The 19,310-nt window shown below is 35.1% G+C and overlaps 1 protein-coding gene and 1 long non-coding RNA gene across 4 annotated transcripts in view; one reads left to right on the top strand and one right to left on the bottom strand.

The window, feature by feature from the left end:
- LCA5 (lebercilin LCA5) overlaps positions 1-19,310 on the top strand; it is a 42,402-nt gene that overhangs the window by 15,717 nt on the left and 7,375 nt on the right. For 2 of the 3 annotated variants that reach the window (XM_074333222.1, XM_019729573.2), the window contains exons 2-5: positions 3,604-3,994; positions 8,257-8,786; positions 17,726-17,863; positions 18,802-18,898. In XM_074333222.1, coding sequence (XP_074189323.1) covers positions 3,796-3,994; positions 8,257-8,786; positions 17,726-17,863; positions 18,802-18,898 — 964 coding nt within the window. In that variant the 5' untranslated portion in view covers positions 3,604-3,795. The remainder of the gene's footprint in view (positions 1-3,603; positions 3,995-8,256; positions 8,787-17,725; positions 17,864-18,801; positions 18,899-19,310) is intronic. The other variant, XM_074333223.1, reaches the window with a different exon arrangement.
- LOC141571676 (uncharacterized) overlaps positions 16,941-19,310 on the bottom strand; it is a 152,711-nt gene continuing 150,341 nt past the window's right edge. The window contains exon 3 of the long non-coding RNA XR_012496652.1: positions 16,941-17,171. This is a non-coding gene — a long non-coding RNA (uncharacterized LOC141571676). The remainder of the gene's footprint in view (positions 17,172-19,310) is intronic.

Below are 19,310 nucleotides of genomic sequence, written 5' to 3'. Positions count from 1 at the left end.
TAAGGAAAATTTCAAATACAGAAGTAGAAATATTACAATAAGGAAGCCACAAGTTTCTGTCATCCAGTTTACATAACTATTAACTCATGGCCAATTTATTTTATCACTACCTTAATCTACTTACTAACCCCTAGGTTATTTTGGACACACCCCAGATGATTTAATTTTATCTGTAAATATCTCAACATATATCTCTAAAAGGTAAGGATTCTTTTTTAAAAAAAAGACAACCACACTATCATCATTTTACCTAAAGCAATAGTAATTCCTTAATATAATTAAATATCCAGTGTTTAAATTTTCTTGATTGCTCTTACAATTTTCTTTTATATAATTTGTTTGCATCAGGATTGAAATTAAGGTTCATAGATTGTAATTGTTTGTTTTCCTTAACTTTCCCTCCCCATCTCTTCTTTTTCTGCTTACAATTTATGCTTTAAAGAAACCAGTTTGTCCTAATAGAATTTTCCAGTCTGGATTTTGCTAATTGCTTTTTTATACATCTGTTTCATGTATTTTCTGTAAATTGTCATTTACATTTAGTGATTTGATCAGAATCAGATTGAATTTTTCTTGTAGGGGGAGCAGATTACATGCTTCAGTGATATCTCTGTGTCCTATCTGGAGGCACACAGTGTCTGCTTGTTTCTGTTCTGTGATATTTCCAGCCATTAGTGATCGTTGTCCAGCTTCATTATTCCATTAGTGGCTACAAAATGGCACTATTCTAATTCTATCATTATAATATTTCCTTTCTCACTTATTAGCTAGAATAATTTTGTAGAGAAACACTTTCCCTTGATTACTTTATTTTGAGATACAGCTGGTAACAGTATAGGCAAGATACATGCTTGATTTTTTTTTTCTCCTTATTGTATCAATTTTCAGGTGAATTAGTTGGTTTCCTGGCAACTTCCAAAGGTGACTAATTAGTTTTATAATATCATATGCCCTCATGGATTTAAACATATGTGATGTGTTTTAATCCTTTGCTTATACAGCTCTTTCGATGGTGAAATCAGTCCATCTTTGTGTAGTAGGAGCTCCTTCCAACTAGCTCCTGAGCCCTCTGACACTCCGAGTGTCTGATTGCTTCCTTGATTTCTAGTGGAACCAAATTTCTAGATTCTTCAGTTCATCTTTTGTATTTCCTCCCTCAGATAAGGAATAAGATCTTTTATGAGTAGCTCTATTTTCTTTTAAAGGCAAATGGTATTTAGACACTATATCTGGGTACGAGGAATGTTCATTGCAATTTGTTCCTTCTTTCTAGGATTTTTCAATAGACATATCTATAAAATCGTTTTTTTAAAAAACTATAAAATCCATCATAAATTCATTTTTATACTCTTAATTAAAATTTTGGACTACGAAGTTTTAAAACTCATATTAGCTTTATTTGTTTCTACCTGCATTGAAATACAACACACTTTTTTTTTTTTGTCAGTGGATATATCTCACTAGAGATATAAAGTCAAATCATTGTGTTTTAAAGTCTGAACTGATTAATCTCTTGTGGACTTGCCACCAACTGTATATGTAGTTAGATTGATTTGTTTCATTTTCTTTTGATTTATAGTAATTGCTTTTTAAAAATCTATTTTCTAAAAATGATAATTTCCCAGGTCGAGTCTATAAAAATTATAGACAAAGAAGTCTAGGCATTTACCATCTCTGCCTCTAAACTTAGCTTCCTCCCTCCCCTGCAGCTCGCTGTACTCAGTCAGCTAACCACCAATACATGTGGCTTTTAAATTGTAAATTAAAATTCACCAAAATTAAAAATTAGTTCTCAGTCACATGTGCCACATTTCAAGTGCTCAGTAGCTCCATGTGCCCAGCTGCTTACCTACATTGGGCAGCACAGATTATAGAACATGTCCATTTTTGCGGAAAGTTCTTTTGGAAGCCCTGCCTTAGAGAACCCCCCCTTTTTTTCATTAGGTGTTTTGTTTATCCTTCTACTTCTTAAAAATATAAAAAATTATGTGTATATATTTATAGTCCTCTTTCTTTGATAAATGGTAGTACGCTATACATGCTTTTCTCCACCTTCTTTTTCTTAATATTTCCTGGAGATCACTCGGGACTATGGAGAATATACAGAGATAGTCCCCTTAGCTTTAACAGCTTCCTAGTACTGCACCTTGTTGTGTGGATGTTTAGGTGTGTGTAGCCAGTTCTTACTGTCATTTTGATTGTTTTACTCCTTTACCACTACAGTACTGCTGCAGTAAATAATAGCAGTGCTGTCTTGTGTATGTCTTTTTTCATATATTACTAGAACCACTGTACTTTGAACACTAATTTCATCATTGGGATTTTTGTTTCTTCTAGAAAATATTTAAAAAGATATTCTAATTATAAAAGTGATCCAATTTTATTTTATTAGAAAATCAAAATATATTAAGAGAGGGATATAATAAAATCATCTAAAATTCATGTCTCAGCGAGACACTATTTTGGTGTATACGTATCCCTCGCTTTGCAGTTTTTTTCAGTTCCTGAGTTCAAATAGGAAGAATACTCAGCATTTTTCAGTGAATATGTGCAGTTCAGATCCTATTATATACACTAGGTTGAATATTTTCTTTACCATAATAATATAAACATTTTCCTTCTTAACATTTTTTGTAAACATTTCTAACAGCTGCGTGATATTATGTTGTATGGATTTTTACAACACTTTTAATTATTCCAGAATGGTTAGACATTTAAGTTGCTTCTTTAAAAAAAAAATGTATTGCATTAAACATTTACATATAATGTTTCCCCTATTTTAGGATTATGTTTTTGGTATCCATGAATGGAATTAGTAGATCAAAGGTTAAAAGCATAATTAAAGTTTTAATACATCTTGCCAACTTTATTTTCCAAAAATTCTATAGATCTTTTCTTGATAGCCACTCTGGCAGCATAGAGTGTTGTTTAGAAAAATCTTTGATAATTTGATAGGTTTAAAAATGGTATCTGAGGTTGAATATTTTTATGTGCCTATCATTTGTATTACCTGCTATGGGGTCTTAACATGTATTTTGCACATTTAACTTTTGGCCTCCTATTTTCTGTATGAGGTGGTATGAAGTAGTTATTTATATGTTAAGGATGGTAGTCATTTTTCTGTCATGTTGCAAGTGTTTTTCATCAAGTGTTTTAATTTGATTAATTTTTACATACTTTAGTTTTACATTTTTATGTAGTCAATCTTGGATATTTTTCTTTTAGCAAGAAGCTTGTTTACCACCCCCACCCCCTCAAAAAAAAAACAAAAACTAGTTATTTGATCATTATTCACTTGTTAAAATCAGCATTTGTATTTATTATAAATCTTGTAAGATTCAAGGGAGTCAAATTCAGATAACATTTATTCAATAGCAGTTATATGTCAGATATTTTACATATTCTCTAACTAGGCTATGATAATCTGTCTTTTCTCCAGATACTGTAAATAAGTGTGTGAAAATATAGATGAATTAAATTATAGTCTCTTTTTAAAATTGTTAGCAGTTTATTATTTTGCTTTTATTATCTTTCATTGTAATTAACTATTGAAATCTATTTTACAAAATATGATGAGTTTCCCTCCCCCTTCCTTAATTGTAGGGGTAAAAAGTGTATCTTTCGGTTGCTGATGTGAATTGTGAACTACAGATACGTAAAGAAGACAAATTGCATGGACATGAGTATTATCATCAGGATCTAAAGACTCTGAAGAATGCTCTTCAGGCTTGCTGTGGATTTTTCTGGAAAAAAGAATCTGTGAAATTATGTGAACAGTGACCATTTTTGAAAACCATGGGGGAAAGAGAAAGAAGTCCAGATACTGACCAAGAAAGTCAGGCAAGCAAACACCATTACTGTTATCGTTCATCTGATTATGAGACTACACCACAGTCTTCTGGCCGGTCATCGCTGGTCAATCCCTCTTCACCCACAAGCATTAAGGGAAAAAGTCCTAAAAGACAAATTTCAGAGAGCCAAGTGCATCACCAAGGTAAGCATTCTTTAAGAGTCCAGTAATTCTAGAAGACTCATTTTGAGTCCATAAGGAAAGCTTGCATGAATGAAACTCTTCTATTAGTATGTATATTGATACATGCATGTAAATGGGCTGCTTTGTATTTTGTGTAGGATATCTTTTTATAAATTTATATAAATATTGTTTATGGCACTGTGTGTTACCCTTTGTTATATTCAAAGTCATACTATATATAGGAGAAACAACCATAAATAAAGCTTCTCAGTTTGTTTTCTTCCTAAATGAATGCTTGTCTTGGGATTTCTGAGGCATGGTAAAGGCAGGAAGAAAACGTCACAAAATGTCTGTACCTTTCTTTGCCTTTATTTGTAAAATGTAAAAAGTAGTGAAAGGCATACAGTGGTTAAGGGGCATCTTTTTAGATTGAGTAAAATTACTTCTCCTAGGTAATGCAGTGCTTACTGCAAAAGTTCAAATTAAACCTGGAAATAGAATTTGGGATTTGAGACCACCAGTCTATTTTCTATTTAACTGTGTTATAATGGAAACAAGATTAATAATTAGAAATATTTTTTCTTGTTAAAATATAATGACATAGTCTGGAACTAGGTATTAATACATATTTGACTAGGTAATATTCTAGAAATCTCTTCTTCATTTTAAAAGTGAACCCTGGTCAAGTATACCCTGAGGTACTACTTAGTAACAAAATATGTAAGGACTACAAGTACACCATGGAAAAACAAGTTAAGGTAAATGAGATAGTTGTAGGGTGTGTTAATAAACTCACCACAGTTATAAGAGCAGTAGCTTAGAATGGTGAGAGTTTAGATTGCAAGGCAAGGAGTGTTAAAATTTGGATCTGAAAAGGAAAACGGGCCAGGTCGTGAAACACCTCGAATCCAGTGCTGATAATATATGGATTGTTTCTGTGGGGGAATAGTTAGCCACTGAAAAGACTTAAAAAGGGTATAATTAAATTTGCCTATATGAACTTTTACTTTGAAAAATAATATTTGCTTTTTAAAAATCTCCAAGAATACATGTTCCTTTAGAAAGCAACCTGTCATGGACCCCAATCTAGCTTTCCAGGGCTGTCCATACTTTTTAACAATTGGATGCTCTTTCTTTGTTTTTTGTTTTGTTTTGTTTTTTGTTTTTTGTGGTTTTTTTTTGCAAGTACAATGCTGGAGGTTTTTTGGTCTCTCCTTCCAAATCTGTCTCAGTGTGGGCATCTTGTTTTGATTTTGTGGTTGAGCGCATGATCTGATATTAAACCTTTGCTACGTAATTAAGAACAAACCGACCTTAGGCTTGAACCTTGGAAAATGCTTATTTATCCCCAAGAAATAATATACATACCTAGGGAATTATTGGTAGGAATACTTTAATTTTTCACTCCTTCCCCAGAAGCAATTTTAGAGGCCACCCAATTAAGGAGTCAGAACTTCTTAAGCCTTATCTTATTTGAGAAGATAATTGAGAAAAAGCTATGAAAAACAGTTCCAGCATCACCCAGAAAAATTTCAATTAATGTTTTCAATCTGACTTGTACAGTTTTCTGCTTTGCATTGTCTTTTGAACTAAAATCTGGTAATTTGTCTACCTTAGATCAAGCAACAGGACCAAACTGATACTTTTCCCTAAACACTAATTTCCCTTGGTTTAAATTGCAATCACCAGTGTAGACTAAACTAAGGAAAGAACAGATGTGATTAAAACAGCATTCTGAACACTTGAATTTGAAGATTTGCATGTTTGATAACCTAGTCTTCCCTTCTCCTTTTTATTTTCAGCATTTTACTATTTTTAAAAATAAAATTGCTGCTCTATCAGAAGTGATATGTATAATGATAAAATTTAATAATAGTTTATAGGTTATGCATGTTTGTATATTACATATTCTGTTGTTTTTAGGTTATACATGATTGTACATTACATATTTATCCTATTTCTTGTTTTATCAATAATATAAACATACTGAGTTTTTGGTAGATACATAGTTTATCTTTCCTATATGTTTTTTAAATAAGCCATATTGTTAACTCTTGGAGGAAGGAAAAAGCAGTATTTTCTCACCCTTGTTTTGGTGGTGACTTAAAGGGCAAGTGTAGAATGATATGTATGAGAATCCTCTTTCTTCTATCAGCAGTATATTTCATCTTGAGAGTTTTAAAAATGAAAATAAAAAAGGTAGATGAAAACTGGAAAATATTTTTGAGTTCAGGTTGAGTGTACTTTTATTAATTGGTTTGTAGTCATACAAATAGACTATGCTAAAAGTAAATGTTCAGATTTTTAGGATGTCAAAAAGCTGGTTGTGGAAGCCCTTTTTGTCTCAACTTGAATAGCTGAAGTAAAGTATCAGTGAAAAATTTTTATCCTGATTCTTACATAGGCTTTAATTTTTCAAATAAAACAAAATTCTATTTATAAGACGTATTTGCTGAGCTGTGTAACTTTATACATAAAAATCAGCTTTGGAATGATGATCATTCATCTTTATAGTCATTTTTATGTATAAAGTTTCTGTCATTCCAAGCGCTCAGTACATATTCCATAATAGCATATACATACGAAAACTCTGTTAACTCAGTATATTGGGAAAGAAAATTGAGATGATGGACTCTCCAAATTAAAATTGGAGCATTGCTGTCCAATAGAAATATAATACAAGCCACACATGTAATTTTATGTTATCTGGTAACCACATTAGGAATAAAAACAGGTGAAATTAATTTTCATATATTTTAACACAACATAACCAAAATATCATTTCTAAATGTAGTGAATATAAAACATTGTGTGTGGGATATTCTGCACTTTTTTTTTGAACTAAGTGTTCGAATTCTAGTGTATGTGTTTCACAACTATAGAATATCTGTTTTGACTACCCATACTTCAAATATCTCAGTAGCCACATATGACGAGTGACTACTATCCTGAATAGCATAGTTTCAAAGTTGCAAGTACGTTTACCCACATCTCTTGTTTTTACCACTTCCTTTGAAGTATTCAAGTATTTATAGAGCTGGAATCCCAAATTAGTATACAATCAAAACACCTTCTATATAATCTTCCATCTTTTTAATGAAACTTTATAATGCTAAGTTGTAAATACTGCTTATTATTCTTTGCTTGTCTATATAAGTATTCGTGGCTGGAGAGATGGGTAGGGAAAGGTTGGATTTTTCTAGTTTTTCTTTATTTTTTTAACTCTGGAATGCATTTTCTCCTTGAAAATGCAGCCACCTTGAAGATTAAAGTTCTTTATTCTCAACTGTGGCAGACATCTAGAACCCTCTTTTAAAGCTGTTCTGTGTATTGAGGCCTAAGTTTAATGAACTTTTAGTAAAAGTAGTAACATTCAAAATTTTTGTGAAATGTGATCTCATATGTACACTTTAAGGATGTCATGTTTATATTTTTAGGATGTAGTGTTTAGTTTTTATCTTGTTTTCGAATTGTCGGATGTTTTGATATGAACATCACAAAAAAAGCCCCTGAGAAAGCGTTTACAATCACATCTCTAAATGCTGAAGTGTTTTCCATTTTCAATCACTGATGAATGGGGTTGAGTTCTTATTACTGACAGAATGTTTGTGGAGAACTTTGTTTTACATGCATCCTTCATTCAGTCTTCACCATAACCTAATCATGTAGGTGGTATCCTCATTCTATGGATTAAGGAAAATAGGAAAGGTTTAGTTGAATTGCCCAAGGAGTTACTAATTGGTAAATCTGAGATCCAAACCCAAATCTTCTCACTGAACAACTTGCTATCGTCCTGTGTCCCCAAATAAAGAGTTCTAATTAATTTAGAGAAACATACATTTCCACATTTGAAATAATGATCCCAAGTATCTTCGCGCAAATGACTTGAATATCATGATGTTCTGCCCCATGTTTATTAGCTAATCAAGCTAATGCTGATGATGCCCATATCGGATTCTGACTTGCCATCTATTATAAAGTAGGAAATGGTAAAGCCTGATACTGCCATCTTTTAAAACAATGTAAAATGACTTCCTATAAACCATTAGTATATCATTTTGATGGATCAGAATATTCTTGACCTTTCCTAAAAGATTCCAGACCTTTCTTAATAAAAACATTATGTTAAGAGCTCTAAATAAAACCTGATATTTAACTAAATGCTGTAAAATCATATTTTAAGAAACAAAATAACTAAAGAGTATAATGGATCCACTTGTGTTACAATTAAAAATAATACTACATTTGGTACAGCTTTCACTTTATTACTGTTTCTTTTTTAGCCCCTAGGAAACCAAGTCCTAAGGGTCCACCAAACAGAAAGGGAGTCCGAGTGGGATTTCGTTCCCAGAGCCTCAATAGGGAGCCACCACGGAAAGATATTGATCTTGTTACAAAACGGGTTCTTTCTGCAAGACTGCTAAAAATCAATGAATTGCAGAATGAAGTAACTGAACTCCAGGTCAAGTTAGCTGAGCTGCTAAAAGAAAATAAGGCTTTGAAAAGGCTTCAGTACAGACAGGAGAAAGCCCTGAATAAGTTTGAAGATACAGAAAATGAAATCTCACAACTTATTGCTCGTCATAACAATGAGATTACAGCACTCAAAGAACGCTTAAGAAAATCTCAAGAGAAAGAACGGGCGACTGAGAAAAGGGTGAAAGATACGGAAGGCGAACTATTTAGGACAAAATTTTCCTTTCAGAAACTGAAAAAGATCTCTGAAGCTAGACACCTACCTGAACGAGATGATTTGGCAAAGAAACTAGTTACAGCAGAGTTAAAATTAGATGACACCGAGAGAAGAATTAAGGTAAAATTCCTACAGCTTCTAATTGTGCTGTTTTTTGTTGTTTTTCACTGGGCATTTGATGTGCTCTATTAAGACTGCTTATTGTAGTTTAGCATTTGCTTGGAAATGAAAACTTTTTTTTAGTATTATCTTTCAGAGTAAGAGATTAGGAAAAATTTAAGATTATATATTTAAGAGCAAAATGCAAAAAAATTGTATATTTTAATGGGCTACATGTTAATGGATAAATGTTTAATTCTGTGGATCATAGTCATTTTGGGGAAATACACTATTTGATTATCTGTTTCTCTAAAATTGAAAATGATACACTATAATAGCTATGGTCTATAAAACTGACATTTTGGGGCCCTTGTATAAGAAATGCCACATGAACAATACTTTGTTTTTTATTTATTTGAACATTTGTGAAAGACATCTTTTGGGACAAGGTGTACCTCTAGTCCCCCAAATAAAAACTGATATGAGAGCTGGGGTTACTAGTCTGAGATTATAGCAAGTCCATTAAAAATATTTTTTATTTGAAATGAGAGAGGAAAAGAATACTATCCCATAACTATAACACAGAGAACTTATTATATTAGATACTACCTGCTATATATACCGGGAGTGCCAAAAGAATGTATATACATGACTTGTATTCATCTTTTGTTGTCAGTATATATTATTACAATTTTAATACAGTTTTTTCCTTTCTTAAAATGTGTAGACATTTTTGTGTATAGATATGTATCAAACAGAAGCCCTGAGTCAGGGCTTAGAGTTGCTTAGAATTTACAAGAAGTTTCGAAAGCAAAGGTAGGGAAAAAGTATGGGAATAATGCCTGCTGTGAGAGCTCTCTGAGCCAAGGGAAAGTCAAAACTATAAATAAGTGAATTATACTTTTTACAGTGTATTCGGTGTTTTTATACATGGTCTGTTTTTGATACATGGCTGAGAGTGCTTATCATAAATTGAGGTTGAATTTTATCAAATGCTTTTTCTGCATCTGTTGATATAATCATAAGATTTTTAGCCTTCATTTTGTTTATATGGTATATCACCTTAATTGATTTGAGGATATGACCCAGCCTTGCTTGTATCACTGGACTAAATCCCACTTGACCTAGTTATATGATCTTTTTAATGTATTGCTGAATTTGGTTTGCTAATACTTCGTTGAAGATTTTTGCGTCTATGTTCATCAAAAATATTGGCCTATAATTTTCTTTTTTGTACGGTTTTTGTCTGGTTTTGGCATCAGTATAATGCTGGCCTCATAAAATGAGCCTTCACACCTCTTCACTTTTTGGGAATAGTTTGAAAAGGATAGGTATTAGTTTTTCTTTGAATGTTTGGTAAAAATTCTGCTATGAAGCCATCTGGTCCAGGGCTTTTGTTCATTGGGAGTTTTTTGATTACTGATTTGATTTCATTCATAGTTATCAGTCTGTTCAGGTTTTCTGTTTCTATCTGATTGGTCCTCAGAAGATTGTGTGTTTCTAGGAATCACCCATTTCTTCCAGGTTGTTCAATTTGTTGGCATATAATTGTTTATTATTTCCTTACAATCCTTTGTATTTCTGTGGTGTCATTGCTGATTTTATTTATCTGGGCCTTCTCTTATTTTTTCTTGATGAACCTGGCTAAAGGTTTATTAATTTTGTTTATCGTTTCAAAGAACCAGCTCTCGGTATCATTGATACTTTGTTTTTTAAGACTGTTATTTCATTATTTCTGCTCTAATCTTTATTTCCTTCCTTCTACTCACTTTGGGCTGTTTGTTCTTTTTTCAGTTTTTTAGAGTGTAAGGTTAGATTGTTTGAGATTTTTCTTGTTTCTCGAGGGAGGCATGTATTGCTGTGTATTTCCCTCTTAGAACTGCTTTGGCATTGTCCCCTAGAGTTTGGGTCACTGTATATTCGTTTTCATTTGTCTCAAGGTATCTTTTGATTTCTTCCTTGATCTCGTTGTTAACCCATTCATGCTGTAGTAGCATGTTGTTTAGCCTTCATGAATTTCTGTGTTTTTTAGTTTTTTTCTTGTAATTGATTTCTAGTTTCATACCATTGTGACCGGAGAATATGCTTAATATGATTTCAATCTTCTTAAATATTGAAACTTGTTTTGTGGCCTAACATGGTCTATACTGGAAAGTGTTCCATGTGCATATGAATAGAATGTATATTCTGCTGCTTTATTGTGAAATGTTCTTTTAAAAATCAATTAAATCCATTTGAGCTGTTTCATTTAAGGCTACTGTTTCCTTGTTGATTTTCTGTCTGGATCTACCCATTGATGTCAACAGTGTGTTAAAACCCCGTACTAGGACTGTATCCTTTTGAACTCTCCCTTTATATCTAGAAATATTCGTTTTATATATTTAGGTTCTCCTACATTGGGTACATAGGTGTTCATGGAGTTACATCCTCTTGTTGGATTGATCCGTTTATTATTATAAAATGTCTTTCTTTGTTTCTTGCTACAGTCCTGTTTTAAAGTCTCTTTTGTCTCCTTTACTCATCCCTCAACATTTATCTTTGCCATTACTTTTTACTTCTTTAAAAAGTAAAAAGAGTTGGAGAGGCTGTGGAGAAAAAGAACCCTCATACACTGTTGGTGGGAATGCAGACTGGTGCAGCCGTTACGGAAGGCAGTGTGGAGGTTCCTCAAAAAATTATGAATAGAATTACCATATGACCCAGCAATCCCTCTCCTGGGTATCTACCCAAAAAATCTGAAAGCATTTATAGATAAAGACACATGTGCTCCAATGTTCATTGCAGCTTTGTTTACAGTGGCCAAGACATGGAAACAACCAAAATGTCCTTCGATAGATGAATGGATAAAGAAGTTGTGGTATATATACACAATGGAATACTATTCGGCAATAAGAAAAGATGATATAGGAACATTTGTGACAACAGGATGGATCTTGAGAGTGTAATGCTGAGCGAAATAAGTCAGACAGAAAAAGCAGAGAACCATGTGATTTCACTGATATGTGGTATATAAACCAAAATCAACAAAAGAACAAGACAAACAAATGAGAAACAAAAACTCATAGACACAGACAATAGTTTAGTGGTTACCAGAGGGTAAGGGGGGGGGGGTGGGAGATGAGGGTAAGGGAGATCGAATATATGGTGATGGAAGGAGAACTGACTCTGGGTGGTGAACACACAATGGGATTCATAGATGATATAATACAGAATTGTACACCTGAAATCTATGTGATTTTACTAACAATTGTCACCCCAATAAATTTAAAAAATAAATTTAAAAAAAAAAAAGTAAAAAGACAAAAACACTACCAAAAACCAGACAAAAACCCTACAAAAAAGAAAATTATAGGCCAGTATTTTTGATGAACATACAGGCATGTGTGTGTTTGTGTGAATCCCTTAATTTATGTTGTAATAACACATCTTCCTACATATGACTTTTAACCTTTGTACTAGCTTTATAATTGTTTATTCACTACTTTTACTGTTTGCCTTTGTCAGTGAGAATTTTTTTCTTTCCTATATTTTCTGATTCATACTTTTGATCTTTTCTGTTTTACTAAAGTCCTTTTAACATTTCTTGTAATACTGGTTTAGTGGTATTGAACTCCAGCATTTTTTTCATTTGGGAAACTCTTTATCTCTCCTTTGATACTAAATCATAGCCTTTCTGGGGATAGTAACGTTAGTTGTGCCAGTGCCTTCTCACTTGCAAAGTTTCTGTTAAAAAATCTGCTGATAATCTTATGGGGACTCTGTTGTATATCACTAACTGCTTTCCTCTTGCTACTTTTAATATTTTCTCTTTGTCTTTAAGCTTTGGCATTTTAATTATGATATGTCTCCATGTGGGCCTCTTTTGATTCTTCTTGTTTGGGACTCTACACTTCCTGCACTGTATGTGTATTTTCTTTGCCAGGTTAGGGAAGTTTTCTGTCATAATTGCTTCAAATAGGTTTAAATCCTGTATTCTCTCTCTTCTCCTTCTAGTGCTCCTAGGGTGCAAATGTCAGTACACTTAATGTTTCTCAGAGGTCCCTTAAACTGTACTCATTTTTTTTCAATTATTTTTTCTAGTTTTGCTGTTCTGATTTGGTGTTTTCTGCTACTTTGTCTTTCAGATCACTGATTTGATCCTCTGCTTTGTCTAATCTACTGTTCATTCCCTGTAATTTATTCTCCATTTCAGTTCTTGTGTTCATTTCTGAGTTTGTTTGTTTTTTATGATTTCCATCTCTTTGTTGAAGTTCTCATTGAATTCATGTATTCTTCCCCTAAATTTATTGAGCATCCCTTATAACCAGTGTTTTGAACTCTGTTATCTGGTAGATTGTTTGTCTCCATTTCAGTTAGTTAACTTTCTGGAGTTTTGTCCTGTTCTTGTATTTGGGACGTGTTTCTTTGTCTCCTCATTTTGTCTGTCTCCCTGTGTTTGTTTCTATGTATTAGGTAGATCTGCTGTATCTCCCAGGCTTGGCAGAGTGGCCTTATGTAGTAGGTGTCTTGTGAGACCCAGTGGTGCAGTGTCCCTCTTCACCTGAGCCAGGTGCTTCTGGGGTGTCCCTCCTGTTGTAACTGAGCCTTGATTGCTGACGGCACATCAGTAGGTAGGATTGACTCTCAGGCTGACTTGCTGTGAGTGCTGGCCATGACTACAGTGGACAAATTGTTCTGTAGGGTCTGATCCCATAGAGCAGGAGTCACTTTAGCAGGGCTTTGGTGCCAGTCGAGTCCACACTTTAAATGTGTCATTTGTGGAGCTGGTTGGGTTATGGTTTCATGGGGTCTGAATCCAGCCACCTTTGTGTTGGTTCTGGAGCCTCTAGAGAGGGTCTTCGTTACAGGACAATGTCAGCTACCATTTGTGTCTGGCTTGGGGCTACCTGGTGGGAAATATAAAATGATCTATGTTTGGTGTGGCTTGCAAGAGGCTATGTTGTGAACTGAGGCTGGCTGCCACTTGTGTCAGGTTGGGACCCTTTTGTGGGCATCGCTGTGTGATCTGAATCCAGCCACTACTTATGCCAGGCTTTTGGCCACTTAGTTGAAGCTGTTTTCCATGCCAACACTTGCTGCAGCTCAGGCCAGGCCTGGGAGTGCCACCTGATGGGAGTTACAATGCAAGTTGAGACTGGTTGGCACTTGTGCTGGGCTTGGGGCCACTTAGCAAGAAGTACAGAGTGTGCTGAGGCCAGCTGCTCCTTGTTTGGGGTTTGTGGACCTTTGACAGATTTTAGGAAAGTCTGCAGCATGAGCCAAGGCTGGCCACTGGTATGAAAAAGCCAGTAGGAGAGACTTGGGCCAAGCATGCAAGTTGGGTGGGGTGAGGTCTCAGTGAATCACCAGGGCAGGGTGAATGGTATTAGCCAGGGTAATGGAGAATGTAGATTTGGTTTCCACCTGTACCTGCTCGCTAGGTTGAGAGGAGCACTCAACAAAGGAAAATAGCTGCTGCCAGTACCTCCACCCCCAGAGAGAGCTTCCCTGACCCCGGCTCCCTCAGCCCTTGCCCTAAAACTAGTCAATTTAGTTTCTTCCCCTATGTTCCTGGTGCTTTTATCGCTGCTGCTCCTGCACTGGAGCCCAGAACAAATAAGTTTGTGAGTTCATGTGCAGGCTCCTCGACACAAAGGTGGCTGAATTCAAACCACATGAAAGCTACCCAACCAGCTCCATAAATGTCTCCAGCAGCCCTCTGTCTCACTCGAATGCAGTCTCTTGCTGATTTTCACAGTCAGATGTTGTGGGACTTCTCTTCCTGGCATTGGTGCCCTGGGGCAGGGGACCCATTGTGGGGCTGGATTGCTCTTCATGGGGTACCTCTGCAGTTGATAGATTCCTCCGAATTCTTAATCGCTACACCATGGGTATGGGACCTACCCATCTGTGCCTACACTCCTCCTCCTAGTCTTGTCATAGCTCTTTTATATCCTTAGTTACAGGCCTTCTGTTTAGCTAGTCTTCAGGTGGTTCTCAGTGGTGGTGGTTGTATAATTTAGTTGTAATTTTGATGTGGTTGTGGGAGGTAAACACAGCAGTTAACATAATCTTCCATCTTGACTTCAAGTCTTTCTTCTGCTGATAGCAATTTATTTTCATTCACTTGTTAAGTTTCCATCTTTTTAGTCTCCTCATTTTATATTTTTAATATTACAAATTATCTCTTTGTTGTGGTTTCATTACCAAGTTATGGTAGCTATAGTTATTTTTTTTTTTCCATTGGGGAAGGGGAACAGGACTTTATTGGGGAACAGTGTGTACTTCCAGGACTTTTTTTCCAAGTCAAGTTGTTGTCCTTTCAATCTTAGTTGTGGAGGGTGCCGTTCAGTTTCAAATTGTCCTTTCAGTCTTAGTTGTGGAGGGCGCAGCTCAGCTCCAGGTCCAGTTGCCGTTTCTAGTTGCAGGGGGCACAGCCTACCATCCCTTGTGGGAGTCAAACCGGCAACCTTGTGGTTGAGAGGACGCACTCCAACCAACTGAGCCGTTCGGGAGCTCAGCGGCAGCTCAGCTCAAGGTGCTGTGTTCAATCTTAGTTGCAAGGGGCGCTGCCCACCATCTCTTGCAAGACTTGAAGAATTGAACTGGCAGCCTTGTGGTTGAGAGCCTACTGGCCCCGGTGGGAATCGAACCGGCAGCCTTCGGAGTTAGGAGCATGGAGCTCTAACTGCCTGAGCCACAGGGCCGGCCCAGGCTATAGTTATTTTTAATGTTCTTTTCTTTTAAACTTTATGTTGTAACTGTTTAATACACTATTCTATAAAAGAGTTGTAGTTTTCTAATTCTATTTATCTCCTTAATCAGAATTTTGTGTACTGTCATCTTTTCATTTCAACTTGAAGGGCTCCTTTCAATATTTCTTATAAGGCAGGTCTAGTGGAGGTGAACTCCCTCTGCTTTTGTTTGTTTGGGAATGCCATATTTCTCCATATCTGAAATGTAACTGCTGGATAGAGTATTCTTGTCTGGCAATTTAAATCTTTTAATAGTTTGAATACGTCCTTCCAATCTCTCCTGGACTATAGAGTTTCTGCTGAGAAATATGCTCATAGCCTTATGTGGGTTACTTTGTAGGTTACTGGGGTTTTGTTTTGTTTCTCTCCAGTTGCCTTTAAAATGCTTTGTCATTGACTTTTTGACAGTTTTAATATAATGTGACTTAGAGGTATTTTTTGTCTTGAGATAATATGGTGTTTTATTAGCTTCATGGACTTGAATTTCCAGTTCCTTTCTCAGGTTCGAGAATTTCTCAGCAATTGTTTCTCTAAATAAGTCCTCTGCTCCCTTCTTCCTCTCTTCTCCTTTTGGTATATCCATTAATCTTAGGTTGGCTCTTTTAATGCAGTCTGACAGTTCTTGTAGGGTTTTTTCACTTTTAAAGAATCTTCTCTCTCCTCTTCCACCCGGATCATTTCTAAATTCTTAGCTACTAGTTCACTTATTCTCTCTTCCATCTGATCTACTCTATTTGCAGTGTTTTTTAATGCATTCTTCATATCTTTTGAGCTCTTTCGCTCCAGAATTTGTTTGGTTCTGTTTTAGAATTTCAATATCTTTGGTAAAGTACTTCTTCTAGCCATTAATTTTATTCCTGAAGTCATTGTATTGCCTTTCTGAATTTTCTTGAAGCTTGTTAAACTTCTTAAAATTATTTTGAATTCTTTACCAGTTAGATACAATATTCCATGTCTTTGGGTTTGGTTGCTAGAAAATTATCATTTTCTTTTTGTGATGCCATGTTACTGTAATTTTTCATTGTGTCTGATGAAAAGTGCCTCTGCTGCTGCATTTGAAGTAGTGAACACCTTTGTTTACTTGATTCTGACAATGCAACAGGTTCGTAATTAGGAGGCTTCCTCTTGTTTTCCAGAAGGTGGCAGGCACTATGGCACATGGTTTTGGTTTCTCTTACCAAAGCCGTCTCACTGCTGAAGTTGGGCGCTCATGCATAAAAAATAGTTAGCAGAGAAAAAACAGTGGTGGCAGTAGAGTGAGGGGAGGTATGTGCTTAACACTTGGGGTGCCCATGTAGGGGGATCCTCCGGTAGGGTGAATCCCAGAGGTACGTGGGTGGATCTCTTGCTGGAATCCTGGGGCATACAGTAGAAGATGTGTTCCTTCAGTTCTCTGGTCTGCCTTCTTCCTTTTCCTCTCGCTAGTTACTATGGTCTCTTCTCAGACAGAGAGCAACAGGTCCCTCCAGCCGCAGCATGCACAGCAGGGCCGACCCTTCCCTACCCCCGCCCTGCCACTCACCACCTTACCCACCTCTGCCGCCACCGCCACTCTCCTGGCTCTGCAGCCTGCTTTGAGATCCACTCCACCCACTTTCGGGTGTACAGATGGGTGGATCTCTGGGGTGTCCTGGTATGCTGTGCAGGGGCGTTTTTGTTCCCTTACAGATGTCTGATTAGTTTTAAATCAAAGGAGAGAGAAAAAGAGAATGACTCAAACCACCATGATACTGGCATCACCTAAAAGAAAATAATTTTAACCTAAATTCTTTCATAAGCTTCATAGAACGTGTCTGAATACTGTGGAAATGGCTGTTGTTTTTATTCAGAAACATTTTACAAGGTAATCTCTGCACCTTGAATAGTGCTGTGTAATTTTACACAGCTGTCTTGGTATCTCTTTGCCCAAACAGTGATTCTCAAAAACCCGTGTTTCTCATCACATCCTTTGGTTGTCTTTTGCTCCCAACTTAAATGACTATTCATATGCTTCAGGCAAATGCTTAAGAATTTATTTATAAGTCATTGTGAAAAACAAAAAAAGGAATAATAGGCTAAGTATGTTACTAAATTGTTGGTGAGTCTCTTTCCCAGTTTAGTTTATATTTACAAACACTGATCCAAACCTGATTTGTATGTCTACTGAAAAAGTCACTTTGATGCTAAGTACACTGTTTTACTGTTGAATTATTTTTAAGTACTATTTTTTATGTGTACACATCATAGGAACTATCAAAAAACCTTGAGCTGAGTACTAACAGTTTCCAACGACAGTTGCTTGCTGAAAGGAAACGGGCATGTGAGGCTCATGATGAAAATAAAGTTCTTCAAAAGGAGCTGCAACAGCTCTATCTCAAATTAAAGGTAAGCCCTTTATTTTAAATTGCAGTGTTTCTCTATAATATATGTTAGATGAAAACTCAATATTTTACAACACTGTTACTTTTCATATTTGTAAGTGGTACAGTGTCATTTACAAAATTATAATCTCTTTGGCACTTACAAAGAAAAGGTGTGTTAATATAATCAGTATAACACATATCAAAAATGAAACATTGAATACACTAATATGAATGATATAAATGAAATAAGTTATAAAACCCTGGAAGAAAATTATGTGAACTAGAGTTTTTCTGTGTTGTGTAGTTGAATAATCCAGTGTTTTTCCTCAGATAACTCCAGGATTAATCATTTAAAGTTATTTCAGATAATGCTCTTCATTTTCACAATGTTTAGAGGAAGCATTCAAATTAGTTAATTTTGTTAAAGCAGGTGTTCTTAATTCTATCCTGAGGTTATTGATGGGTTGAAGTTTTGTGTAAAATTTAGTGTTTATGCATTATCTTGTATAGAATTTTCACTTTGTTAATCAAATTGTCAGAGAAAGCTGTAGCCCCAAAATGGTCAAGAACACTTGTGTTTTTAAAAAGGTCTAGTTTTTAACTTGTTAATAATTCATAACCCACATTTGAGAGATACTAAATCTTTTGTCTCTGTGACTAAGCCTGTTAGGACAATACTACGTAGCTCTGTAAGTAGGAGTGGGTAGAAATGAATTTTGCCTTATTTGCTCTCATTTTTTGACTGCCAATATATAATGGACTTTGCAGGGAGAATCATTGCTCTACCGTACCCTAAGTGTCATAGAGACATTCCTTTCTATTGTTAGGTAGTTACTAAGGGAAGCTGAATTAGAAATATTCTAATTAGGTAAGTAAAGTACCAATTGACAAAGTGAGGATTTTGGTTTTGTTTTAAACAGAGACTCTGTACAGCCTTAATTGTATTGCGTTTGTTTTCAGGAAAAAGAGAGAGAACTGGATATAAAAAACATATATTCTAATCGTCTACCAAAGTCTTCTCCAAAGAAAGAAAAAGAAGTTATATCAAGAAAAAATGGTATAGTAGCTATTATTGTTGAAAAACATGTTGTAACTATTACTTATTAATAACAAAAATTCTGAAATGAAAGGCAAAGGGAAAAGAACTTACTGAAATGAATTTGTTTCCTTTAATCTATTGACAAGTTTAATATTTAATATTAATTTTTATGAAAACACATAAGCATACCCCAAACTAGAGATTTTAGTTTAATGAATCTTTATTTATATCACCTAGCTTTAACAGTTATACATTTTACTAATTATGTTTCATCTAATTTTTTAGAGTATTTTAAAGCAAGTCCCAGCTATTTTATTTTACTCATAAATACTTTGGTATTGTTATGCATATCTACATTTTTTTAAAACAAAAGTATAATTTTCCTCTTCTGTGAATTACAAAAAGTTAGAAACATAAACTTTGTAAAAGC

The sequence above is a fragment of the Rhinolophus sinicus genome, linkage group LG05 (genome assembly GCF_036562045.2).
Source record: "Rhinolophus sinicus isolate RSC01 linkage group LG05, ASM3656204v1, whole genome shotgun sequence".
NCBI classification, from domain to species: domain Eukaryota; kingdom Metazoa; phylum Chordata; class Mammalia; order Chiroptera; family Rhinolophidae; genus Rhinolophus; species Rhinolophus sinicus.
The sequence above is the reverse complement of the archived record's forward strand: the minus strand, read 5'-3'. Positions and strand labels throughout refer to the sequence as shown.